This window comes from Saimiri boliviensis, chromosome 19, assembly GCF_048565385.1.
Source record: "Saimiri boliviensis isolate mSaiBol1 chromosome 19, mSaiBol1.pri, whole genome shotgun sequence".
NCBI classification, from domain to species: Eukaryota; Metazoa; Chordata; class Mammalia; order Primates; family Cebidae; genus Saimiri; species Saimiri boliviensis.
Window position 1 is genome coordinate 9,960,528 of NC_133467.1, and position 27,568 is coordinate 9,988,095.

Below are 27,568 nucleotides of genomic sequence, written 5' to 3' on the forward strand. Positions count from 1 at the left end.
GCAGAGGAAGGTTTGCTTCTTGCCTTTGGCAGTGCCTGTGTATTCCGATACTGCCCGCACTCCCAAGTCCCATTGTAGCTCTCCTGATACTGAATTAGACTGGCTTCTGCCCTGCCTCCTTTCTGCTATAAGCTCTCAAAGAGCTGAGCCATGTCACCCTGGTTTACTCAAGTACACCTAGGGCCTGGTGCCATGCCGGGCATATACAGACTCTCAGTGAATATTCGAATCAATGAATACATGGATTTTCCTCTAACAGGAAAACCTAAAATTTTGGCTTAGAGTCATACCCAATGGCACTACAAACCCAATAAATGTGGGTTTGTAGCCCCAATATTAGCCAGTCCATGCATACCTTGGGAGGTCACTCAACTTCTAATTACCTCAGTGTCCTCCTCTGAAATTGGAGGGTCCACAGGAGTGGGGTTGGTAAACTGAAGCCCTTGGGCTGTATCAGGCCCCCACCTGTTTTTGTAAATAATATTTTATTGGCACATAGCCAGGCACATTGACTTGCATATTATCTGTGGCTGCTTTCGTGCTGCAACAGCAGAAGTGAATAGTTGGAACGGAGACCTTACGGACCACAAAGGCACAAATATTTACTATTTGGTCCTTTACAGAAAGCGGTTTACCTATTCCCATAAAAGAGGCCTTAGATGGCCTCTGAGGAATCCTACAGAATGAAATTCTATGGTTCTCCATTCCATCTGGGGCCTCTACACCCCAACAAACACACCACACCTAGTGTCCCTTCAGAGGAGAAGCTTGCAGGCTTACCTGTGATTGTTTATGGACAGTCTTCTTAGAGAGTTCTCAGATTATTCACTCACTCATTCATTCATTCATGAGAAACTATTCACTAAGTGTTTTCCAAGCCAGACAATGGAGCTTTAGCAGTGACCAAGGAACACCCTGTTCCTGGGCTCAGGAGGCTTGAGTCTCTGGGCTGTCTGCTTTGTGGATTATCCTCTGCAGTTCCGGCCCCGTTTCCACTGCAGCCCAGCTTGCTTCAGGGTTCTTAGCACAGGTCCTGCTGGGAGGAGGTTAGAAGAGGCCCAGCTCCAGCACAGGTGTGTGTCTGTGTGTCTGTTTACGCCATCCTTTGCAAAGCCAGCTCTACATTAATTTCAGAGTATTTGATGTTTTCTATTATTCGCGTCTCTTATTCCTCCATTAGCATAACTAATCTAGAGTTGGCTATATATTTAAAGACTCTGTACTACTTAAAACTGCCAGTGCTCAACTCCTGTGGCAAAATTTGTTCTATCTGGGCTAATTTGGGCCTAACCATAGCCATTCTCATGACCGAAATTAAATTGTCCTCCTTTGCCTAAATCTCTTTGGCTCTAGTGTATCCCCATATGATGGAAAAAGATTTTGCCTGGGATCAGTATTTATTTCCTAAAAGAAGCCATAAAAGGAAGTAGTGATCAAGGCCTTTTAAAATGGAATATCAGTGTTACAGCTCTTTTAGAATTTGTCTAGCAGCCTTTCCAGTTTTTGCCAGAAAGCCCCCAATTAAATAAATAAATAAATATATATATAAAATGAAATACCACAAACACATTTTAACCAGGCATCCAGTGCTCCACCTTTAAAACAAGGAAGTGTACCTTAGGCTACATTAATAAAAGGCTTTGGATTTCTTAAAAAAAAAACAAAAACAAAAACCCGGGGAGTAGGAAATGGTGATCTCTCCCTTTCCTCCCATATGACTCTCGGGAGTAAAGCCCCTGAACTTTAATTCTGCCACACAATTATTTATTCATTCAATAAGCATTTATTCTATTTCTGCTGAGTACAATGGCTAGAATGATTCCAAGGAGACCATGTGATTTTACAAGGAGAGGAGGATACAAAGCATGTCACAGATGCTGAAACAGAAGGAAAAACATGTCCCCACCAGAGGCAGGAACAAAGAGCACAGTGGGGTCCCAGTGTGAGCATCGATCCCATTTCAACCTCAAGAAGTCTACCTGGGCCCCTCATAATGAGAGCACAGGTCTAGTGGTGGGGGCCCGGAAAAAATACCAACGCCAACAGGTACAATAAGAGCTAGCAGTTCCTGGGTCCTTCCAAGGGGCCCCTTCCAGAGTTGTCAGCACTTTTAATACAGTAAGCTCACTTAATCCTCACCATAATTGCTTTTATGATCTCCATTTTACAGACGAAAATACTGAGGTAGAAATTCAGTAACTTGCTGAGATTCCAGAGCTAGTTGTGGGGGAGTCGGGCTCCAAACCCAACTCTGGCCCTCACCTTTCAGGCATCATCACTCTGTTCGGCTCCTTCCTTCGCTTCAGTAAGGCTTATCAATTAATGTGTCAAACACATATGCCTCACAGCAACATCTCTGCCTGCTTGAAAAATAGCAGCACAGCCAGGTGCAGTGGCTCACACCTGTAATCCCAGCACTTTGGGAGGCCGAGGCGGGCAGATCACCTGAGGTCAGGAGTTCAGGACCAGCCTGACCAACATGGAGAAACCCCATCTCTCCTAAAAAAAATACAAAAATTAGCTGGGCATGGTGACGCATGCCTGTAATCCCAGCTACTCAGGAGGCTGAGGCACGAGAACCACTTGAACCTGGGAGGCAGAGGTTGCGGTGAGCCGAGATCATACAATTGCACTTCAGCCTGGGTAACAGGAGCAAAACTCCGTCTCAAAAAAAAAGAAAAAAAGAAAGAAAAATAGCAGCACGTACACGAATGGGATGTGAAACTTATCCAGCCCATAAGGAAATACCTGCAGACCACAGCTCAGGAAGCCGTGCAGGGGTTCCAGGAGGTTACAGTGAAATTTGAACTGGGCTTTGAAGAGAGGAGTAGGATGTTTACGAGCAGAGGTAGAGGAAGGAAGGCAACATAAAGGAACATTGAATAAAGGTGCAGAGAGGGGATGGGAGCGTACTGTGGTAAGTAGGGATGGAGTGAGAGAGGGCAGAGAGGAACATTCCCTCCCATGGCCCTCCTGTGCCCATCTTGGCCCCACCTAGCAGGTGAAATCTGCCAGCTGCTGCTAGATGTTTATTGTCTGTTACTCATATTCAGCATTGTTCTGACATTTCAATTAGCTGCTTTTCAAATACTTCCTCTCTTTAAAGTTAATTAACTAATAATTAATTTATTCTCCTGACAAACAGTTTTACGCTTTAGTGTCAAGCAAGTAATTTTTAGAAGACTCTTAGATGGTGTCATATTTGGATCATACAATTGAAAGGGTTTTTTTCCTTAATAATGTTATGACCTGTGTAATTTTTTACATCCCAAATATTTATAAGTGATTTGTAATATTCATAGGATTAGTCATTTCAGATTCTCAGAATAAAAGGTCGTGATCTGGCCCTGCATAACTGTGAAATATTTCTGCCCGTTGAAATAAGAATGAGACCATTCATCTCACTGTAGGCAAATTGCCAAGAAGAACTTAAGAAAGATACTTGAATGGTAGCCCTGCTCCTGCAGATTAGGGTGTGACGTTTGTGGAGTCATTGAACATCTCCAGGCCTCATTTTTTCCATCTGTAAAGTGGAGAGACTGGACATCAGCTCCATTTGTGCTTCTGTTCCTCGTTCTGTGATTCTATGACAAGGCTGTGTGACCTGCCTGGATCCACAAAGCTAGCCTTCCAGTCCATGGAGTGAGCTCAGGCTTCTTCCAGGTCCAGCCTCCTTCACTCTATTGTGGCTTCTTGGCTGATCATGAGAATCGCCTCTGCTCTGAAAACAATGCAGGTTTCCATGTGCTACCTGGTCTGGACCAGGACCTTCACTGTGCTCTCCCTCTTCTAAATCAAAGAGCAGTACTTTCCTCTAGGGACTGGAATTATGGTGACATTTTTTTCATTCCTCTTCATGATCAAAATGTACTCTACATTTGTGTCACTAAGCATGTCGTCTTGATCAGAAAAACCTATTGTGATTTTGTTTTGTCTTGTTTTAATCAGGAATGGGGACAGGAGGTAGGGTGGCAAACTGAATGGAATTTGGTTCCAATGGCTCAAGAAAAGAATGTACTGAAGTTCTTAAAAAGTATTTTGGTGAGGAGAAGGGGATGGAATTATACTGAGCAAATGCCTAGAGAACTGAATGAAAACAATAAATTGTGTTTTTAGAAGACAAACTGTGCATATTTAATGATGCTGATTGACAGTAGATAGGTGGATCACCAGCCTTTTCTTTTTTATATGAAGAGTTGGATGTTTGGAGGGACCAAGCAGAAAAATGCATCTTATCCCAGGGCAGAGGAAAGCTTGGGACGTGGATAGGTTTGTTCCAGTTCTCAGAAGGGTCCAGTGGTTTTCCTTTCTTGTGACCACAGGCACCGGGCTCGTTGTACTAGTCTATCATGGCCACTTGAGCTTGCCTTGCTGTTAAATGGCTCCATGGGGCACCATTCAGCTCTGGTCTGGCTCCAGTGCCCACAAACCCAGTTTTGCGCTATGTCACAGGTTTAAGAAAAAATCTATTTCCTACCCCAGCAATGGTGGCTGAGCCAGCGGAGAAAAGCTGTGCAGAGAGTGTGCAGCCATTCCTGGCATCCATCCTGGAGGAGCTCATGGGACCAGTGAGCTCGGGATTCAGTGAAGTACGTGTACTCTTTGAAAAAGAAGTGGATGAACTCAGCCAGAACTTCCAGACCACCAAAGACAGTGTCCAGCTAAAGGAGGTAGGATACAAAGCTGAGGAGCCGGGCATGAATGGTGTCTGCCTGGCTGTCTTTTCCGTGAGGCTTCATCTGCCATTTCTCCCTCCCTTCCTCCCTTCTTTTTTTTTTGCTTCCATTCTTCTGCCCTTCCCTCCATTTATCCAGCCTTTCTTCCATTCATTCAGACACCCGATTCATCCATCTATTCATCCATCCATCTACCTGATATTTTTATTGATGGTTTTCAAGTTAGAAAAATAATAACTTGTTTGTACAAGTGAAACAACGCACTGAAATATATACAAAGGCAAACTTAATCACCATGACTGATACCCACTACTCCTACTCCAACCCAGACTCCTAGTCAATCCCTATGCCCAACTCCCTGAATTAATAGAAATAGCTTGATATATATTTTCCCATAGTTTTTCTTTATTCATGTAAGTATATATCCTCATTTATAGAACATTGTTGTTTTCTTTTCAAAAATACAGTCTTGTGATAAGAGATCTGATTTTTTTAAAAACTTCAGACAAATTAAATTTAAAGGAGTTTAATTGAGCAGCAAACCATTCGAGAATCAGGCAGATCCCAGAGTCACAGCAGATTCACAGAGACTCCAGGGGTGCCTCATGATCAGAACAAGTTTATAGACAAAAAAGGTCATGTGACATACAGAAATTGGAAGTGAGGTATAAAAACAGTGAGATTGGTTACAGCTTGACATTTGCCTTATTTGAACACAGTTTGAACTTTCAGCAGTCTGTGAGTGGTTGAAGTATGGCTGCTGGGATTGGCCAACTCTCAGCTGTTATTACAGGTGCATACTACTAAGTTAGGTTTTCAATTTTGTCTGAGTATTAAGCAAGGTTACAGTTCATCCACAAGGACTCAAATATAGAAGTACAGAATCCTTCTCAGGCCATATTTAGTTTTTGTTAACAATTCCCCCCTTTTTGTCATTTTCTCAGTTTTGAGAGATTGACCAAAACCTTAGTCATTGAGCTTACTATCACTACCATAAATGTAATTATATGGTTTTGAAGCCTATTGGGAAACAGTAGAACAGTAGGTTTTGCAAGGAGGGAATAAGGACTAAGTAGAGGGTACCTCCTTATGCCAGAATATCCTGTTTACAGGAGAAAAATAAAACCTGGTCTGTTCTGGGATCTATGTGTTTTCCTAAAGCCCTAGTTTGGTTATGTCATTTTTAGCATGAGTGACTATATTTTAGTTTGGTTTGTTGGGGCCTAGTGCATGAGCTTAGTCCAAAATAAGGGCCTCCCATTTAAAATTTTGTTTAAAAATAATTCCCCTTTTTTGCTCAGGCTCTCACTTAGATGAGAGTATGACCAAAACTTAGGGCCTTAGTGCCACTGTCAGGCACCGTCATTTTGGGTTCCCAGTCTCGGCATGTCGTTCATATAGGTTACAGAGTCCTCACAGTCACACGTTGGCTTCAGCTTTTGTCATTTCAGTTGAAGAGGGATCATGTGAGGTTCAGAGATGGCTGCATGCAAACATTTAAAACCTTTGAGAGGATACAGTGTGCCAGAAGACTATTATTACGGCTTTTGGGAGGATAATACCAAGAGTTTAGAGTATGCTCCTTACTCAGGGTCCCCATAAACCAAACCACCTAAAACTAAGTAGATTAAAGAATGACTTAGATGAAGAGTCTACTCACTTGACTAAGTAAGTGGTCTTTTCATTAATTCTCTACAACTGAATTTTTATAATCTACATTTGATGTATTTCTCCATAGGCCACAAATATCAGGAGGTGCACAGGTACTTTTCTATTTAAACAATTTTATTATTTAATAAAACTTGCACAAGAGAATTTAAAGTCTGTTGTGTAATGATAGCCTTTAAAGTAAAATTTGCTGAAGCACACTGCCATGTGTGTACCTATGCAACAATCTTGCATGTTCTTCACATGTACCCCAAAACCTAAAATGCAATAAAAAAAAAAAGTAAAATTTGCTGTAAGGTCTATTATGAGGGAGATATTTCTAATTATTGCCTCTTTTATTGTAAACCATGGAAAAAGGACCTAACAAATGATGTCCTTCTAGGAGAGTGAAGGCCTCCTGGCAATGTTCTCTCTAATCCATGATGCAGGTTAAGAGGAGTTTTGACTGATTTGAGGCAACATATATACCACTAAAGTTTCTCACCTACATTAGGCCTTCATCTTTTATCTATGAACGTATAAGGTTATTCAGGTATTAGGCTGGCAAAATCCTTCACAAATAAAAGTATACCATATAAGTGCACATTATAGACCCCCTTTTCATTTGTATTATTCATAGAAGCATACACACAAAAAAAATTCAAAGATCAGAGTCTTGTGGTAGCAGAAGTCTTGGGAATCACATGCTTTTGGGAAAAGCTGTTCACATCAATAATGTCGTCTTCCTCTGGGGAGAAATTTCCCTGGTTAATTTAGCTTAAGGGGTCTAATAGGTGTACAGTTCCAGAAGTGTGGTGGGACCCTTCTCAGTAGTGAGATTATGAACCCAAGTTTCAAGGCTCCAAAGTTTTGCTGTAGTGTGGAGGGCAAGGACAGTCTTTCTCTGATGTTTTCAGAAGATCTAATCTCCAGATTCTAGATTATGAACGTATTGTCCTCAGTGAACCATAAAAAGCTTTCTTTACCTGGTGAAAATACATTGTAGCATAATAAAAATCTACCGTTATAATATCAGCCCTCTAGCATGGGAAAACTTTTATACAACCAGAAAACTTGCATTGAGAATGACAATTGAATGAAATCCCCTTGTAAATGTTTAAATGGCCCATCAGGTAGCCAAATGCACCTGAAACTGTTATTGTTTTCCCAGGAATATGGAACCAAACATTGGTTCTAAACTATTTCCACAATTTATAAGTCACCACATCAGTATATTCAATTTGGATAATTTTATCTTTTCCATGGTGATTATTAAACAAAGGCTTAAGGACTCAGAAAGGACAAGGCAGCTATCCTGGTTCTTCACAAGTCTGTGCTTAACATAAGAGGACTTACGTCTTCTTGAATACCAGTTGTTTCTCCAATTTAGGTGCACAGCACTGATGACTAATGGGTTATCATGGGTAATTTGACTTAGACCATGGAGTGCATTCAAATTGTATATTTAAACAATTTTAGCATTGACCAATTTAGCATGATAATCTAAAGCTTGGTTTTGAAAGGTTTGTTAAATGCCGCAGATTTGAAACATTGAATATTACAAAATAGAATCTTAGGTTAACATAAGTCATTCATTTAGCCAAAATGATAACTCAAGCATTTTTTAAAAGATGAAACATTATTCTGATAGAAAGGAAACCAGTTTTTTTAACAAGATCCAATGACATTAGCATAAGGCCAACTGACTGTCTCCTTTCCTTCCCTTCCCTCCACTTTTTCTTTTGTAATTTACTTAAAAGGTCAACAAAACCTTTTATTATCTTTTAATATTACACAAAAATCCTTTTTAAAAGAGAAAGCCAAATTTAATGCTTCCATTCATGTATTTTTAATGTTAAAGCTAGTTTTAAATAACATTTTATAAATATATTCAGTTTTAATTAGTTTGATCACAAGGTAAGATTTTTATAAACCTTTTATAACCCTTTAGAATTTTTTTTCCTCAGAGCAGAACAGTGTTCCAAGAAAACTCTATTGTGCTTTTATTCCAATGTTCAATTTAGGGAAGAAATAATGATGTCATTTTATTTAACCAATATATTCACACATAGAATCTCTTACAATTGATTTTTTTATAAACCTTCCACAACTTGTTCAAACCTTTAGCTTTATTTAATTTAAAACAATCCTTTACCTCTCTAACCTGGACAAAAATTTACATTCCTATACCTTCTTATAATCTCTTACAAAAACCACATTTCATTCTCCTTACACACCTTGCATGTAAACCTATTTTTTCAGTAGGCTCAATGACATATTACAGTGCTAACTATTAGCAACTTTTATGTTTGGTAAAAACCTTGATAAGTAAGGGATTTTAATTACCTAGTAGGTGTGGAGTCTAGTGTCCTAGGCCTTACCTAGATGTAAAGTAGGCGAACTGTACAGTTAAAAGTCACAGTGGCATTTTATGAAGAATTTAGGAGGCCTAATCACCTTTAAATTGTATAACACTTCTGTCACAAATTCCTTTTAATAAATTATTTCACAACTTATACAGACCATATATGACATGTTTAGACTTTCGGACTTGCCCTAAACATCCCTCTTTTTAAACGACCAGTCATTTTACTTTAGGACAAGAATTTACCATATGACATCCTCTCTTCTATAAAACCTCTTTTCTTTATAACTTCCTTTGCATAGCTAGGGGACATGGCTAATTCCATATATCCCCAGGCTTTATTTGGAATTTAATGTCTCCAAAATAAATTGAACAAATTTCAAAAGTCAAAGCAGTTTATGACCTTAAAGTATTTAATAAAACTATTATCTGACCTGCATAATTTAGACAAAATGTCTTTATTTTATTAATAATATTTAAAGTTGCTTTTATTTCCCAAAGATTACTAAAGTTACATGAACTAAAAGGCATTACAGTTTTTATTTTGCTTTCAAAATATTTGATTTAAGCAGTTATTTTTACTTAAGCCAATTAATTAGAGCTCTTTACATAAACATTACATACAACACATATATAATTATACAAACAGAACATTACTATAGCGATTGTAAGATTTTTTTTATTTGCCAGATTTTTTGTTTCTTAATTGGTTATTGGCTTTATGGTGGACCTTGGAAGAACAGAACCAGGAAAGGGGTCTCTGGTGCCTCCTGTTTTTCCCAAGGAGTCCAGGCTGTTAAAGCTTGAATATCCACTTTTAATTAAGCTGACTTTTAACCATAGCACTCTTCAATACGGTCTTTTCAACATTTCTTATTACCCAATTTTAACCAGGCCAAATGGCCAATATTTCTGGCTTTATAACTTTACCAAAGGTAATCTCCCAGGTGCTCAGATAAAGGAAAATTTAAGATAGTCCATAAAGGAGGAGAAACTAGACAAGGTCATACAGATATTCAACCAGAAAGGACTCACTTCCTAAGCATGGAATTGCACCCAGACCACCAGTGTGAAAGGGCAAAACCTTAGCTACTGAGTGACAGCATGGGGCAATCTCTACTGCCCTTCCCAGAAGGAATCTAAAGTCGTTAATTTTGAGTTTGCAAAGGCTTTTAACTACTCAACATAAACCTTAAAATTCCTGTTCTCTGGAAGGCAGAGACCAAGAGAAAGTACTGCTATGTGGTTACAAAGTCAAGCTCCCAAGGACATAAAACAAGATGGAGATAAACAGTGATTTTTACCATTCATTCAACTGTTTTCACAGAGAGAGAGAAGCCAGAAATCTGACTGTTAAGATAATTCTTACCTTTTGGCCAGCATGCCAGGCTTCTGGGTTTCCTTTCCCTGAGTGGCCCTAGAGACCCAGCTTGCTGCACCATTGTGCTGGGGGCCAAGCTGCATTGTAAAGAAAAATGAATTTTTTCATTCTGGCCAGAGCAAAATTCGTGTTATAAAACATAAACATTAGCCACTCTGCTTAGCCCTCAATTTCCAACTGGCAAGGCTTAAATTTGCCCTCAGATGGCTCCCCTCATCTTTAATCAAACCTCCTACTGGGAGTTTCAATACATGGTCTCTGGGCAAGATGGTTGCCCTGAGTAACAGAAAAGATAGGACAAGAAGAAAAAGGAAAGTATTGCCTGTGGCAAAGTCGGACAGTGTAGCCTGTGTTATTCATATGCACCCTGCCTCATTCCCCAGTTCTCTCTAGAGCCTCCATTTTCAGAACCTTTTCTTCTGCCTCCTTCCACCCAACCCATTCCACTGTTTATTTTAAACCTCCAGTATTCCCTTTAAAAAATGATTTTAAAATAAGTTTGGAAAACAGAATGCATTCTGTTGTAACATCTGTTGATAACACTTTAGGGCTTTAGCAGATGAGATCTGATCCTGGAAGCCTAATGACCTTATCAGTTGAGTGCAAACCAGAGTAGGAGGGACCCCAGTTTTTCAAACTGGATCCTTCTCCCAGGTCAGTCCTCTGCCTATCCACTTCCTGTCCACTAGCACCTGAAGCAGCCTGTAGCATAGGGAAGCCCCGTGGGCCCTGGCAGAGCCTCACAGAACTGTGATGAACTCTGGCTTCCCTTCCAAAGTCCAGGAGTCCAGGAGGATCCCAACATCCCTGGGGTTTTTTAAAAGGAGCATCACTCATTAAAGAAGGTTTTGGAAGCCTGGAAGCCCAGCAGCAACCATGTGTCAGAGTCTGCCTGCCTGGTTCTTAAGCTCTGGAAGTGGGAGCTTAGAGTCTATCAACAGCGTACAAAGACTGGAGTCCCCCTGGGTGCTCCCCTGGGTCTTCCTATCATCCAGTTGGTGTTTCTACTGGTTTCTGTCCTAGCATTACAGCTGCCCTAGGAACCGGAGGAAAATAAGACAATTGAAGGTGTCACAGATGTAGGGATCCAAGTAATAATTCACTTTCACACATGCATTTGATTGTTTAGAATGTATGTAACATGCAATATGCATGCAATACCACTTCTAAATCTGAGGGTGTTTAATGTTTCCTTTCACCAAAATGCAGCATCTAGACCAGCTTATGAATCTTCCGCTGCATTCCGTGAAGATGGAACCTTGTTATACTAAAGTCAACCTGCTTCACGAGCACCTGCAGAATCTCAAGAGCCGCTTCAGATTCCCCCATGTTGATCTGGTGGTTCAGAGGACACAGAACTACATGCAGGAGGTGAGTGTAGCAGGGGCATCCGTGGTGATGAGGGTAGAGAGAGAGCAGAGAAATGGTGCTGGCCAGTGAGACCGGCTGCTAATGTAGCTCAGGGAAATACATCGCATCTCTTTGGCTTCGTCTTCCTTCTATGTGGATGAACATCATAGAGAAGACATAGCTCAGAAAAATAAAGTAGCATTAATTGATAACTACTTGATTGGTCACATCAGTGCTTTAACCTTGGCTCATATTGGAATCACCTGAGGGAAATACTGATGTCTAGGCTCCATCCCCAGTGATTCTGATTCTATACATACTATATATATGGGTACTTTGCCCTATACATACATATGGGGTGTGTGTGTGTGTGTGTGTGTGTGCGCACGCGTGTGTACTTTGTTATTGTTGAGACGGAGTCTCACTCTGTCACCCAGGCTGGAGTGCAGTGGTGTGATCTTGGCTCACTGCAACTTTGCCTCCTAGGTTCAAGTGATTGTCCTACCTCAGCTTCCCCAGTATTTGGGACTACAGGCATGTGCCACCACGTCTGGCTAATTTTTGTATTTTTAGTAGAGGTGGGGTTTCACTGTGTTGACCAAGCTGATCTCAAAGTCCTGACCTCAAGCAATCTGCCTGCCTCAGCCTCCCAAAGTGCTGGGATTATTGGCGTGAGCCACCATGCCCAGCCTATATGACTACTTTTTGATAGAACTTCCCTACCCTGATTCCTGCTTCTTCTAATATGCAGCCAGGAATGAGAACCACTGGCTTAAATTAATTCCCTGACATAACTAACAGTAAACCAGTCAATCAAACAATCAGTTACAGTTTCATATCTGAATTTCTTTTGCCTACTTGACAGGTTTCTTTTTCTTTCTTTCTTTCTTTCTTTCTTTTTTTTTCCGTAAGGAAACTTTTCCACAGGAACAGGAATGAATAGCACAAACTCCTTCCATATTATGGTGTTTCCTAAATGAACAAGGGTGTGGTCATGAAAGCTGTAAAGGACACCATGCCATTTCACACAGATACTCTAACCAGAGCTTACTGTGGGCTGGACATGTACCAGATCCCACTTCAGGGAGCTTGAGTGAGGCATATTCTTAGATAAATTCACTACAGTGTTGAAAGTGTAATAAAGGTATATATTGTGGCCGGGCGCAGTGGCTCACGCTTGTAATCCCAGGATTTTGGGAGGCCGAGGAGCATGAATCACTTGAAGTCAGGAGTTTAAGACCAGCCTGGACAGGGTGGCGAAATCCTGTCTATGAAAAATACAAAAAAATTAGCCAGGCACGGGGGTGTGTGCCTGTAGTCCCGGCTACTCGGCGGCTGAGGCTAAAGATTCATCTGAACCCTGGAGGCAGAGGTTGCAATGAACCAAGACTGTGCCACTGCACTCCAGCCTGGGTGACAAAGCGAGACTGTGTCTCAAAAAAAAAAAAAGTATGTATGTATATATATATATATATATATATATATATATATATATATGTATAAATAATGATGCTTTGAGATCTCAGGCTTGGGGAAGAAAGGAACATTTTTTTTCATAAAAGTTATGGGCAGAATTAATGATACATTTTATCTAACCCTTGAGTTCTAAGGAATTAAAGAGGAACAAGGAACAAAACTGGGCAACAGTTTAGCAGAAGTCTCTTTTGCAATACTGGACCCTGGTGACGGGAACACAGGCAGAGGTGCCGAGAATAAGATACCTGAACTAATTCTGTTTTCTGACCCATGACCGTGTCAGCCACTGTCCCCAGCCATCCCTGACCTGCCCCTCTTCCCAGCCCTGCAGAGAGAGGAGGGGGTGTGCTGCAGAGTGGTTACCTCCACTTAAAAGTGGAGGTGCAGCCAAAAACCAGTTGAAGAAGGCTCCTGCCTCATCCCTTAATCAGTGGCTGCAGGTATCAAAGAACAGAAGTGCCCTCGGAGGTGACAGAATGCTTGCTCAGTCCCGTGGTTTGGGGTTTTCCAACTTCTTCCTGCTCCCACTGTGGCCATGTGACTTTGTCTCACAGCCCTGGTGGTGGGGTGATGTTGCCCTGGGTCACCCTCAGAGGAGCTGCCGAGAGGACTCCTCTGTGACGGCCCCTGCTCTCCAGGTCCGCGTAGCCAGGCCTGTGGGCGGTGATCCCAGCCTCTCACTGTTGTCTGTTTCTGGTTTCTAGCTAATGGAGAATGCAGTGTTCACTTTCGAGCAGCTGCTTTCCCCGCATCTCCAAGGAGAGGCCTCCAAAACTGCAGTTGCCATTGAGAAGGTTAAGCTCCGAGTCTTAAAGGTAAAACCAGTATCTTGTTTGTGGGAAGCATAAAATGAGAATGTGTTTCTCTCCTTTCTTTTCTCTTGTTTCTCCTGTGTCTTTTGTGAAGTGGAAAATACCATGTTCTCTCCTTTGCTCTAATCTTTCCCCACCCCTTCCTTTCTGAAGTCCAGTGACTGTCAATCCGCCGGTTTCTCCAGTGCGACTTCCGTGCCTCTTCTGCCATCTAGTGGCCTCTTCTGGTCCCCAGCGTCATTACCCACAGCTAGAGGCCTGCCATCCCAGCCTTCATAGAGATCGAACTTGACAAACATTTATTGGCTGTCCACTATAAGCCTTGTGTGGGATATAAAAATAGACAAGACACAGCCTCTTTCTTCAAGAGGTTGCAGTATAGTAAAATCCATTAAACTGGCAAATATTTTATTGATTTTGAAAAATCAAAACCTCATAGTAAAGGAAATACTCCAAAGAAAAGAAACCTACGATATGAAATTGTTTAAATGTACTTCAGCATGAGTGTAGATTAAAATAGTTTTAGTAATAGGAACTTACACATATATGTTGTATTTTAAAGGCTTTTGCTCGATCCCCACAAGAACGTGTGCGTTAATTAGAATATGCCCCCATTGTACAGATGAGGAACTGATTCTGTAAAAGCTAATGTGACTTAATTAAGCTCAACAGGCTGGTTAATGGTGAGTTTAAGGATAAACTATCATACACCTCGTCCACTAATTTTTTTTCCCCCAAACAGTTCCCTGGAACAGAAGATCGAAGTCCCACAGAGCCTATGGGTGGCTTCTGAATTTCGGACTTGATCTTGATGCCTCACAGGCAAAAGGAAGCTCTAGCAACCAAATCATTGATACTAAAAGTAATATTGATCATGGTAACACACATAGTAATGAACTTGCAATGGAGCTGAAAGAAAAGATAGTATCAGTGTCACATGCTTTAAGCATACAGAAAGAAAGGAAGAAAAAATACAGAAAGCTGTTCAAATATTAGGTCCTCAGGTTTTCAAGAGATTGTGAGTGCATTTAGTTCAACTTCATATTCAGTGTTCAGCAGGTTCCCACGACGGGTAGTCCCACTAGTGCTCAGACACCTGCACTGTCAGGAAGATTTCTACCTCTCTGGATAGCCCATTTTAGTTCTTGACAGCAAGAACATGCTTTCTTATGTTAGACCAAAGTTCTCACCACGGATCATTCCAGTTCTACCCGTTTCGTTCATAGCCTTCTTCCACGTGGCAGCCTTTGGTTGGTTGAATAGAGTTATAATTTGCCCTAAGTTGTTATCTCCAGTATAAATACCGTTATCTCTTTGACCACTCTTCTCTTGGCCTGACCATTCTTCTCACTGCCTGTGATGATGCTCTGATTTATCTGTGATCCCCTTGAAGTGACATCTAAACTTAAATCCTGGTTTTCCTGTTGGGATGTCCATTGCAGAACAGAGAGAATCATCTTTCCTGTTCTGGATACTGAACTTCTTTGGCTAACCTGTCACAGTATTAATGGAGACACTAGCCAGGCCTTCCCTTCCCTTGTGGAATCATTACAACCCACTGACCCTGCTTTGAGGATGTGGAGTAATAGATGACCATGGTTTCCATGAATCTACCTGGGACAGGAGTGCTAATATACAAACTCACCCCCAGTTCTATCGCCAACTTCTTTATCATGCAGAAGTCACTACTCTGTTTTGATCTTGCCTCAGTTTCTATATCTGTAAAAGGTAAGAGTGAGGTGAGTCATTATCAGTTACAACCTGTGCCTGCAGTGTGAGGGAATTACAGGGAAAGATCTCTGAGTCTTTGGACATACGAGAGTTATCAGACATTAGTGGGAAAAGAGAGGTAAAGTGGGTGGCTGAGTTTTTTGTTTAAGCATAAGTCAACAGATTGTAATGTTACTATTTAACATATGTTTCTGTATTGACAGCAATATGATTATGACAGCAGCACCATCCGGAAGAAGATATTTCAAGAGGCACTAGTTCAAATCACGCTTCCCACTGTGCAGAAGGCCCTGGCCTCCACGTGCAAACCAGTAAGAGGATGAGTTACCCTAAAGAGCTTGCTCTTCTTGTCTCTGAAGTTCAAACAACTTCGACTACACCAGGGAGGGGTTGGCAGACATTTTTGTAAATGGTCAGATAGTAAATATTTGAAGCTTCATGGACTACACTGTTTCTGTTGTAGCTATTCAGCTCTGCTGTTGTAGTGCATAAACAGCCATTGACTACATATAAACAGGCTTTATTTGCAAAAACAAGATGCTAGCCAGACATGCTGACCCCTGAACTAGACAGAATCTCAAAGGACAGTGATCTGAATTTGAGCCAAACTAGGAGTTGACATAGAATATCTAAGGATACCAGGTGTTCCTCATTATAGTATGACTCATAGGTCCAACATGTCCTCTGAAGCTTGACCACTGCCTCCAGAGAAGATCTTAGCTAACATGATTACAGAAGGATATTTGTTCTATTAAATCCAGTAATATTGCTTAATGAAATAAGTCAAACCATTTAAAACCTCTACAAACATTGAGTATCCAGTGAGAGCCATGATTACAAGGGTGTGACTTCATCTGCAGAGCAGAGCAGTGGGCCAGCAGAGAATGAAAACAGCTTTAGGAGGTGGTGTTATTTATACCCTCACTGTACAGATGAGGAAACCTGAGTGGTTGAGCCACTGAGCGAAGGTCACAGACCTGGTGGCCACCAGAGCATGAACCCAGTTCACACTTACCTGTAACATGATAGGCACTCAGGAAATAGTATCAAGTGCTACTACCTCTATTATTATCACTACTTCTACATTTTAAGAATGATCTATTAACCTGGAGCAAGGCTTGCTCCCTCTTGGAGCAAATGATAAAGAGGTTTTGGAATTTAAAAAGGGCATTTTGGCAGCTTAGAGAGTCTCCAAGCACTGGAACATTAAAAGCCTTTGCCTGAGTTATTTTACTCCAGACATTTCTTTGGTCATCTTCATAGTCTGTAAATGCTGTTTTTCTTCAGATCATCATCAGCATACTAGATGTATTTGGCATTTATTTCTGGGCCATATTTCTTTAATAGGAAAGGATTTGATTAAGCCAAGGGATTGACCCTTGGCCTTACATGGCAGAACAGTTCAGCAGCCCAAATGATGATGGTGTCCACTGCTAGATGGGTTTGCACACAGATGTTCTGCTTAGGATTTTATTTTTCAATCCCAAAAGCAGTTTGGGGGCCTCAGAGCCACCTCCTCTCAGGAGAAAGGTAAGGAGAGTTCTCCTTCTCATCTGCTCCCGTCTTTCCAAGCATCAGCAGGGCGTGCTGTGCCCAGTCTGTAAGAGGCTTTTGTAATTTTTTAATCAGGAGGCATTGATTTCAAAAGAGCTTGTGACTCAAAGTTTTTGGTAATGGAGGCTATTATATCGGCATCACGAGCTTTTTAAAAATCTGGATTTACAGAATAGATGAATGAGGGCGTTATCTGCTTCATAGAAGGAGTCTTTATTTTACTAAAGTACATTTCCCTTGGTTCTATAAGCAGCAGCTTCCTAGATCTGTGGTACTCAACCTCATCCCTAGCTATGTATTAGAATTGTCTGGGGAACTGTGAAAACTTGATTCTGACTCCCCAACACCTACTTCAGGAATACCAATTTAATTGACCCAGGGAACTAAACCTATGGCCCTGTTCAATCAATTCCATATAGAAGACCTGTTTTGTAGAGTTGGTCACTTCACAACAGTATAAATGTCCGTAGAAAGCACTCCTTCCCATGGAATTATTTAGCTGGTTGAAATTTTAAAGGTCTATTGCTTATTTAGTCAGCAAGTATGTATTAGATTTGCATCACATGTGATCCAGGCATTGTGCCAGTCCAGCATCCCTGCAGTCCTGGAGTTGATGGTGGAGAGCAGGAGACAGACAAACAGGCTGCCATGTGAGGAACACAGTAGTTGCCTCATGGGGAGGAGCTCCAAGGAAAATGCCAAGCTCTGCTTATGCAGCCAGGAAGGACTTCCAGAGTCATGCTTTCACCCAGTCCTGAGGGATGAATGACAATCAGGGGAACAGGAATGGGAGACCATGTGGGAAGGATGAAGGGGTGTTGCAGGCATGAGTCTGTGCCTCTCATTTAGTAGAGGAAGATGCAGAGGCACTGATCAGTGATGTGGCTCACCAAGGTCCCATAGCTAGTCCAGGGCAGTGTCCAGTCTCCTGGGCAATGCTGTTTCCAAATCTGTGCAACAGTCCTGCCTCTAGACCCTCTAGGGAGTCATTGAAGCTCATTTCTCTCTAATCCTTTGCCTTTCTTCTTGGTTGGGTATAAAGGAATCCATTATTACCCACTGTGATCTGGGCTACAGTGCCCCAAGATCCTAGCACTGAGAGTTGTCTGAGGTGGTACTTCTGATCACCTGCTGTAAATCCTGTCCTTCCAGGCACGGGGCCACAAATCCCATGGCTAAGTCCCTGATTCTTTAAGAGCCACATGTGGGAAGCCTTTCCCCAGCACCGTGAGGCGCAAGGATTACTGAGTTAATCACTGGGATATGATTTGGTACATTTTGATCCCTGCCCTGTCTTCATGCTGATAAAAGGCAAGCCATGTGGAAGCCCATGGAAAGGAGGGAGGGTTAAGGGATACACCGTGCCTGGGCTATCCTAGAAGGAATCAGTGAATGTTGGGGAAGGGAGAATGTTTCTGAAGAGCGCTTGACTAGAGATCCTGCCAACTCCTAAAGTGGCCGCCTTCTAATAAAGTTAAGCATATATCTACCCTGTGACCCAACAACTTTGTTTTTAGATATATGCCCAACATAAACAAGCCCTTAAATCCACAAAAAAAGTGTACAAGAATATTCACAGCAATTATATTTATGGTTGAAAATTGAAAAAATTTCTTTTCATCAACATGAGTGCGGATGAACAATTTTTGTTTATGCATATAATGAATACTACTTAACAATAAAAAGGAACTAGCTACTGATGGATATAGCAACATGGATAAAATTCAAAAACAAATGCAAAATAATTACAATTTCGTTTCTATAAAGTTCAAGAATAAGCAAAAATAAATCTACCACGATAGGTGTAAGATCAGTGCTCAAATCTTGGGGATTGCAGACTGGAAAGGGGTATGGGGGACCCTTGGGGGTGATGGAAATGTTCTCCTTCTTGATCTGGGTTATGGTTACATAAGTATATTTATATATTTAAAACCACTGAGCTGTACTTATCTGTACGTTTTACTGTCCATAACATTCCTTGGTAAAGTGCTATTGGCATTTTATCAAAAGGAAGAAGGAAACAGCTTGGTGATCAGGGGGAAAAGGAGGCTCCAAACCTACTAATGAGGCCTTGAGATGATAAAAAAAATCAGTGCTGTCTTCCCTCATGAAGAGCATAAAATGCATGGCCAGTACGAGGAAAGCACCAGAGGCTGAATGAGCCGCACACCTTATCATCGACAGTAACAGGACATGTGTTGAGGTCATGCGTGGTGCCTAGACAGTGAATTGAATTGGAGGGAACCCAATAAAATATTGATGAATTGACTAATTTGCCCACGAGCCAACACTGTTCTCCTCCCACACCCTCCGAGAAGGGAATCGTGAGTGGGAATTGTCCTTTCTGTATCTCCTGTAAGAACAGGCATCTCATGTCTTTTCATCTTTGTCTTCTTACCTCTTCCTCTCCAGGAGCTTCAGAAATATGAGCAGTTCATCTTTGCAGATCATACCAACATGATCCACGTTGAAAATGTCTATGAGGAGATTTTACATCAGATCCTGCTTGATGAAACTCTGAAAGGTAAGGAAGGCTCCCTGGTGCTGCAGGGCCTCTCCATAGAGGGAGCGCCCCTGAAGTGGGACTCTGTAAGGCCAGTCAGGGAGGAAAAGAGAAGAGGGATTGGACGTTGGTGAGGTGGGGAGACAAGGAGGAGAGAGAAGGAAAGAAGGAAGGTTACTAATCTCGATTGAGCGTTACGATTAAGCACATACTAAGCTAGCTCTTTAAATAGTATTTTCCCTTTTTAATACAAAAATATGAACGCTATGAGATGGGAATTTTAAGTTTCATTTTACTGATGAGAAAGTTGAGGCTTCGTGAGATTAAACCTCGAGTCTCTCATGAAGAGCTGTCTTCCTCTTGCTGTTCCAGACAGAACAAAGGAAAAAGGGCTCTTCTTAGGCACAGGCTTCCGACTGCCCCCGCCCCCCACCCGTGAAAGCTGAGAGAGGCGATTCCAGCAGCGAGGCTTATTTATGGCTCTCTCAGCACCTTCCCAGCCTCCTCGCAGCCAGACAGAAGAAGGCACAGGGTGAGGACGCAGTGCCGTGCAAGTCTTGGTAGGACTCTGGCACCCAGTATCCTCAGGAATCATGCCTTGCCTGGGATTGGATTGTGGATAGGAAAACTTTGTTAAAAATATGCTGGAGAGGTCCAGGTATGGTGGCTCACGCCTATAATCCCAGCACTTTGGGAGGTCGAGGCAGACAGATCACTTGAGGTCAGGAGTTTTAGACCAGCCTGGCCAATATAGTGAAACCTCGTCTCTACTAAAAATATTTAAAAATTAGCTGGGTGTGGCGATGCATGCCTGTAATCCCAGCTACTCCAGAGGCTGAGGTAGGAGAATCGCTTGAACCCAGGAGGCAGAGGTTGCAGTGAGCTGAGACGGTGCCACTGCACTCCAGCCTGGGTGACAGAGTGAGACTTGGTCAAACAAACAAATGTTTGGAGAGGGCTACCATCAAACCGTGGGCCAGAAACATATCTGGTCTCCTTTGGGAAGGTCTGCATATCACAAAAGACCTTCCTCATTGAAAACTGGCTGAGCACAAGCCCCAGGCCCTAGTAGCTAACTCCAGGGGTTGCAATGAGACCAGGAATAGAAGGTGTGAGCACAGTGTCTGCACTAAGGAAGGGCTCGGTCAAGTCTACTGCCAGTCCACCATGGGCGCCTTTGGGTGAGCTGGAAAAGGACTCCTTTCCTCCACTTTATTGCTCTTTGTTAGGAAACTGTCACAACATATTGATTTTGTTGGAGAAGGAAACTCTATAGCTAACTGCTGAAAAATTATGCTGAATACACAAATCTCTACGCCCTTTGATATGAATGGCACTCTGGGATGTGATATTGTTGGGCGTTATGGCCCCTGCACAGCCATAAATAGGAGGCCTGTGGTCAAAAATGTCATCCGTTGTCGTTGTTATTGGATTTGCCCCTCTCGAGGCCTTTGAACCTGAGCTAGCTGCACATGCGTCTTCATTCTGGCCATCTCCTCTGCCTGTGCAGTACCAAGTACCTATTACACATTCAGGACTGCACTGCAAGGTAAGGCAGACAAGTGTAAGGCCTGCCCCTGCCCTGGAGGAATTCGGTCCAGGTGGACAAACTGGAACCACCCATATTAGCAGCTAATAAAATGTGCTGGGGCCTCCCAGAGGGATACAGGTGATACTATTGTAGACCTCGTGTGTCTTGAAAACAGAGGCTACAATTTATTCATCTCCGGATTCCCAGGGCCTGTCCCATGTTAGATGCCCTGCAAATGTTTGCTGTTTAAATAAGTGAATGAATGAATGCTACAGAGGCTCAGTTTGGAAAGAGTTTACAGTCTTTGAGGCCGGGCGCTGTGGCTCACACCTGTAATCCCAGGACTTTGGGAGGCCAAAGGTGGGCGGATCACCTGAGGTCAGGAGTTTGAGACCAGCCTGGCCAACATGGTGAAACCTTGTCTCTATTAAAAATACCAAAAAATTAGCCAGACATGGTGACACGCATCTGTCATCCCTGCTACTCTGAAGGCTGAGGTTGGAGAATCTCTTGAACCTGAGAGGCAGAGGTTGCAGTGAGCCAAGATTGCACCATTATAATCCAGCCTGGGTGGCTGAGCAAGACTCTGTCTCAAAAAAAAAAAAAAAGTTTACAGTCATCACGGAAGGCTCCCTGATGTAAGCTGGGTCTTGAAACGGAGAAATTTGTATAGCCAGAAAGGCTGAGAGGGGGCTTTGGCTTTTCAATATAATCAGAAAATCCAGGTGACCACGGGAGAGTGTTAATGTCATGTTTTGTTTTCTGATATCGCTCAGTGATAAAGGAAGCTGCTATCCTGAAGAAACACAACTTATTTGAAGACAACATGGCCTTGCCCAGTGAAAGTGTGTCCAGCTTAACAGATCTAAAGCCCCTCACAGGGTCAAACCAGGCCAGCCCTGCCAGGAGAGCTTCTGCCATTCTGCCAGGAGTTCTGGGTAGTGAGACCCTCAGTAACGAAGTATTCCAAGAGTCAGAGGAAGAGAAGCAGCCTGAGGTCCCTAGCTCATTGGCCAAAGGAGAAAGCCTTTCTCGCCCTGGGCCCAGCCCACCCCTGGGTGGGACTGAGCAGGTGATTATTTCAAGAGTGGATGAGCCCATGGTGAATCCTGTGGCAGCAGAGGAAATGGCAGGACTCCCGGGCACACGCTCATCAGAGCTGGAGTATGGAGGGACCCTTGAGGATGAAGACCCCGTCCAGGAAGAGCCAGAACCCATCGCTGCCTCAGGTTCCTTGAAGGAGCTCAGAAAGTTGCTGACGGTGTCCGTGGAAGTACCAGTGGATTCTGCTCCAGCGATAGAAAAAGATACAAATGGGGAGAGTCTTGTTCCCCAAGAAAATAAAGAAGAAGAGGAAAAAGAGGCCAGTCAGGCAGCTGCCACCCATCTGGACAACTGTGAAGAAAGTGCAGTCAGTGACAGGGAGGCCCAAGCTCCCCTTCCTGAGGCCCGTGGGGAGGAGTTGGGGGAATTTCCAGAGGTAGGCAGCCCTTCCTCCCAGCCAGCCAGCGGAGGGTTCACCGAGGAGCCCCCGAAGCCCGTGGAGGGGGCGCTCCCAGGAGACGCCTGCACACTCTCTGCCCATGATGGAAGAGGGGGCCAGGGCACCGAGGAAGGGGAGGATTTGCAGCAAGAGGGCTGCACTTTAGCTTCTGACCCCATCTGCCTCAGTGAGAGCCAGGTTTCTGAGGAACAAGAAGAGATGGGAGGGCAAAGCCGCACGGCCCAGGCCACGGCCGGTGTGAATGCAGAGATGAAGGTAGCCCGAGTTCATGAGTGCCAGTGGGTGGTGGAGGATGCTCCCAACACAGATGTCCTGCTGTCACACAAAGCTGATGTGACGGAGAGAGAAGGTGGCCAGGAGAGTTCCCCAGAGCTGCCCTCAGAGGAGTGAAAGGGACCATTTGGCTAAAGTCTTTCTCTGAACAAAGCCACAGGGCTACGGGGGTATTCTTAGGGGGTTGCATGTGAGCTGTTACCAAAAAATGTTTAAGTATTTTCTTCATTTGAATAATAAAACCAGAGGAAATGCACACAGGGCATGAGCAACTGAGGCAAACCTCTGTGGAACTGAATTGTTCTACCATGAATTTTTGCTTTAGTATTTTAATAAGAATTACAGAGGCGCTGGCGTACTTGGGCAAGAGGGAGCTCAGGATGTGTGAGGAGGGAACAGTATTGCAGGGAAGACGAGAAAACAGTAGGTTCACAGTTTTGAATATACTCTGCACTTTTCAGTGGAGCAATCTTCTTATGCACTTTAAAGCTTTTTAATTTTGTTTGAGAATGTAAATGTATACTCTAAGTCTAGCTTTACTGTCTACTATGCCTGCTTCACCATCTCTTAAGGACTCAACATTTGTCCACAGTCAGGCTGCAAGAAAGGGTAGGTCATGACCAGCCACCCCTGCTGGGAGGAGCCCCACAGAGCTAATCATGCCCAATAGAATCAAGAGAAGCTGAGCAGAAATGGAGGGAGAAAGGTGTGATGGTCTGCGGGACTGTCTGGGCCTGTTCCTCATCCTGCTATCAATTTCTTATTAATTAATCTTGATGATTCTTATTAATTAATCCCATTTTCAGGAAATTCAGGTGAGGCAAGAAAATTTTATTAGCCTGGGTAAGCCTGAAAGCATTCCAAATTAGGCTTAGACTGTGCAAAGGGCTTAGCTAAATTATCGAGCTTAAAGCCTATCAATTAAACAAACATTATTTGAACAGTTACTGCATGCCACGCATAGTGTTGGGCTTAGTAATAAAAAGAGAAAAGATAAAGTGCTTGTTCTAGCATAAATTAAAAGGTCCAAGGGAATTTAATCTAGAAGAAAACATATGCCAGTTTTCAAACTATGACAGCTTTTTTTCCCTTTCTTTCCATTCAAACAATCCTGGTTCATTCCTAGAAGGGCGCAAAATGAATGAATGAATGAATAAATAAATGAATAAAGACAAGAGCCAAGGTATATGCCCTCAAGTTCCAAAGATGTTACCAAAAGCTGAAATCATTTATTTGGTCATTCAGCAAGCTAACTGAGTCTTTGTTATATACCAAGCACTGGGGATACCATGGTGAAAAAGAACGTTTTTCTTCCTCCTAGAACTTACATTTTAATGGAAATAGACAAAACACATCTTCTGTAACCGTTAATGTTGAAAATGGAAGACTTCTGAAAGACTGAAAGGAGTTGTTCTTTTCTCCTTCAGAAAAATACCAGCTCGTTTCCTAAAAACTCCAGTCCCTGGTATTACATCCTGGTTTTCCTCCTCCAGTTTGTTTGTTTTTTGATTTGAGATGGAGTCTCACTCTGTTGCCAAAGCTGGAGTGCAGTGGTGTGAGCTCAGTTCAAGAGACTCTCCCGTCTCGGCCTCCCGAGTGGCTGGAGTTACAGGCGTGCGGCACCACTCCCAGCTAATTTTTGTATTTTTGGTAGAAATGAGTTTTCACCATGTTGGCCAGGCTGGTCTCAAACTCCTGACTTCAAGTGATCTGCCCACCTCGGCCTCCCAAAATGCTGGGATTACAGACCTGAGCTATCTGGCCCCTCCCAGATTTTGATATCGGATTTCAACTTTTTTTTTTTTTTTTTTTAAAGACAGGGTTTCACCATGTTGGCCAGGCTGGCCTTGAACTCCTGACCTCAGGTGATCTGCCTGCCTTGGCCTCCCAAAGTGCTGAGATTACAGGCGTGAGCCACCATGCCCAGCCTGAACATATTTGCTGAGAGCTTGTTTAGATCATCAAGTAAATTCATATCTGTTCCTTTTTTTTTTTTTTTTTTTTTGAGAAGGGGTCTTGCACTGTCCCCCAGGCTGGAGTGCAGTGGCGCAATCCCAGCTCACTTCAACCTCTGCCTCCCGCATTCAAGTGATTCTCATGCCCCAACCTTCCGAGTAGCTGGGATTACAGGTGCCCATCACCATGCCCAGCTAATTTTTTGTATTTTTAGTAGAGATGGGGTTTCACCATGTTGACCAGACTGGTCTCAAACTCCTGACCTCGTGATTCGCCCACCTTGGCCTCCCAAAGTGCTGGGATTACAGGCGTGAGCCACCACACCTGGCCCTCATCTCAGTTTTTTAGAGTAGTTCAACCATTTAACCAGAAATTAAAATATCACCCTCTTCAGCCCTCCCATGAAGAATTTCTAGGTCATAAAGGATGAATAGTAACATTTAATTGTTGCAGCTTTTCTTGGAGTGTTTAGATCCTCGTGTCTTTGAGAGATGCGACCATAGGGAAGAAGGTAAAGGCCACTTTGCCCTCAGTCCCTGCTTTCCAGCCGGTGCTCACTTATATCCTGGCATTTAGTATGGTATGTTGAAATGAGGTTTACTTCCTGTCTCTCCAAGAGGCTCCTCTCTTCAAAGACAGAAACTAGGGTTTAGTCATCGTCTCTGCTTCCTGTTAGAAACCCAGCCTTGAATCATGGCTTCCTGCCTCTTTGAGTCACGGTAGTATCCCTGGTGCCCAGTATAGGACCTGGCATGCGTCAGGCTGCACGGGAAATGTGAGAACTGGACACCCAGCACGCTGCTGTGCTGGGGCTATTTGGGGCCTGCTGGCAGGCAGAGAGATGTTTTGAATTGGGCTTTCTGCCCTTGTTGAGTCTTCTCTTAAGTAAAGTCCAAAGTCCAAGGGGCAGATAGCCAGATGCGCTGCCTAGGAAGGCAGGAAGCCAAAGGAGCAGTGCCTAGCCCCACAAAGACTGCCCGACTCCCTGAGACAGTAGCATGGAGCCCCAGCCCAGGCTGACCTCACACCAGAGCTTCCTAGCTTCCTTGCTTTGTTCTTCTTGCACTCCCTGAAAAACTAAGAGATTTTCTCAAGCCTAAAAGACAGTACATTTCACTGCATTGGATGGATGAACATCAGTGCCCTAACTTTATCCGTTATGTAAGTCAGGGAGAACTGGGCACTATTTGTCAGGATGTACTCCAGAATATAGTCAAAGAATTTTCTATACCTATTTCACTAAAGACAAGTTCTTGGGCTGGATGCGGTAGCCTATACCTATAATCCCAGCACTTTGGGAGGCTGAGGTGGGAGGATCACTTGAGCCTAGGAGTTTGAGAAAAGCATGGGCAACATAGCAATATCCCATCCTTGCAGAAAATAATAGTGGTACGTGCCTGTAGGCCTAGCTACTGGGGAGGTTAAGGCAGGAGGACAGTTTGAGCCAGGGAAGTTAAGGCTGCAGTGAGCTATGATTGTACCACTGCACTCCAGCCTGGGCAATAGAATGAGACCCTGTCTCAAAAAAAAAAAAAAAAAAAAAAAAAAAAGACAACTTTTCTAGAATAAGCAGGATGATTGTTTCACTTGAAGATGGAACAGGAAACTAGAATACATTTAAAATGCTCTGTGTTCATTTTAACATGTTGAATGGAATAACTTCATATCACCATGAGTTTATTTTGCTTTTCATACAGACTTGTATGTGTTGTTTCAGTGGTTTCCAGATTGGAGCAAGGTTATTCTGATCTAAATGAGCAGCATGAAAAGCCTCTGTGTGCCGCTCTGGGGATCTCTCCTATGGGCAAAGCCATTAGAAATGCATAAAACCTCGAGACATGGTTTTTGGCAAAAACTCCATGACTTTAAACTAGCTCTTTTACTACTGACCCTTCATAAGGAAAAGATATTTTCCTTGAAAAAAAAATGGGCTTGTCATTTTTTCCCTTGTAGCTTTGAGCAGAGAGAGTAGTGCCTTGCATTACACACAGTAAACTCTCTTTAAAAAAAAAAAAAAAAGAGATTTTGGATGCTACAAGGGTAGATTCCAATTTGTCCAAAAGCTTTCTGGCCTTACATATTTTATTATAAAAATTATCAAGTCTGGTTTTGTAGTCCTCTATATCAGAGCTAATGATTTCAAAAGGTTTCACAATTTTCCAAGACAAAAGTGATTTTTGTTCATCATATTAAGGTTAAGTGATATGTGATCCATAGCAATTTTGATGTGGGGAAGGGAAGGATGTCATTGACTTAATAATAATAGTTCTACTCAGTGCAACATGTGTCTTCACACTTTACCATAAACAGATGGGTTTGAGGCTTTGCCTTCTAAAGTCGCAACATCAAGAAAAAAAAATCTACCCTGTGAATTGGCTTTTCTGGTCACTATATAAAGCAAGTAAACTTAAAACACTTTGTAACCATGTATTTACTCTGCCAAGTGCCTATATTCGAATAAAATGTTCGTCCTTGAAGAGCTGTCCAGATGTCATTCATTTGGAATGCGGTTGGTTTCATCTTTTAAGCAGATGTCACAATTGAGTTGGGAGGAACAGCCCTCTGAAATGAAAAGGTGAGTCACTCTTACTGTATTATGGAACTTATACTTTTCTGTTGTCAGGAAGGAATCTGCAGGGAAGCCACTTAATGATAGGTATAATTATGCTTTGATAATGCATGTGCTTATTTCTCCAGGAATTGGATCACATCCATCAAACAGCAGTGGGCAATTGCTCTTGATGTAATTGAACTGCGGTTCAAACCTAAATTTATTTCCAGTGGGTGACATTGAGCAAAACATTCATTC

At 42.7% G+C, this 27,568-nt stretch overlaps 1 protein-coding gene and 1 non-coding gene across 3 annotated transcripts in view; both read left to right on the forward strand.

The window, feature by feature from the left end:
- NIBAN1 (niban apoptosis regulator 1) overlaps nt 1–27,236 on the forward strand; it is a 210,409-nt gene extending 183,173 nt beyond the window's left edge. For both annotated transcript variants that reach the window (XM_074389632.1, XM_003925288.4), the window contains 6 exons: nt 4,483–4,670; nt 11,279–11,440; nt 13,600–13,710; nt 15,642–15,749; nt 19,405–19,516; nt 21,803–27,236. In XM_074389632.1, the coding sequence (XP_074245733.1) occupies nt 4,483–4,670; nt 11,279–11,440; nt 13,600–13,710; nt 15,642–15,749; nt 19,405–19,516; nt 21,803–22,920 (1,799 nt within the window). In that variant the 3' untranslated portion in view covers nt 22,921–27,236. The remainder of the gene's footprint in view (nt 1–4,482; nt 4,671–11,278; nt 11,441–13,599; nt 13,711–15,641; nt 15,750–19,404; nt 19,517–21,802) is intronic.
- LOC120360235 (U7 small nuclear RNA) lies at nt 1,458–1,519 on the forward strand. Its single transcript, XR_005576810.1, has one exon. It is a non-coding gene; the product is annotated as a U7 small nuclear RNA (small nuclear RNA).
- Nucleotides 27,237–27,568: the final 332 nt, after the last annotated feature.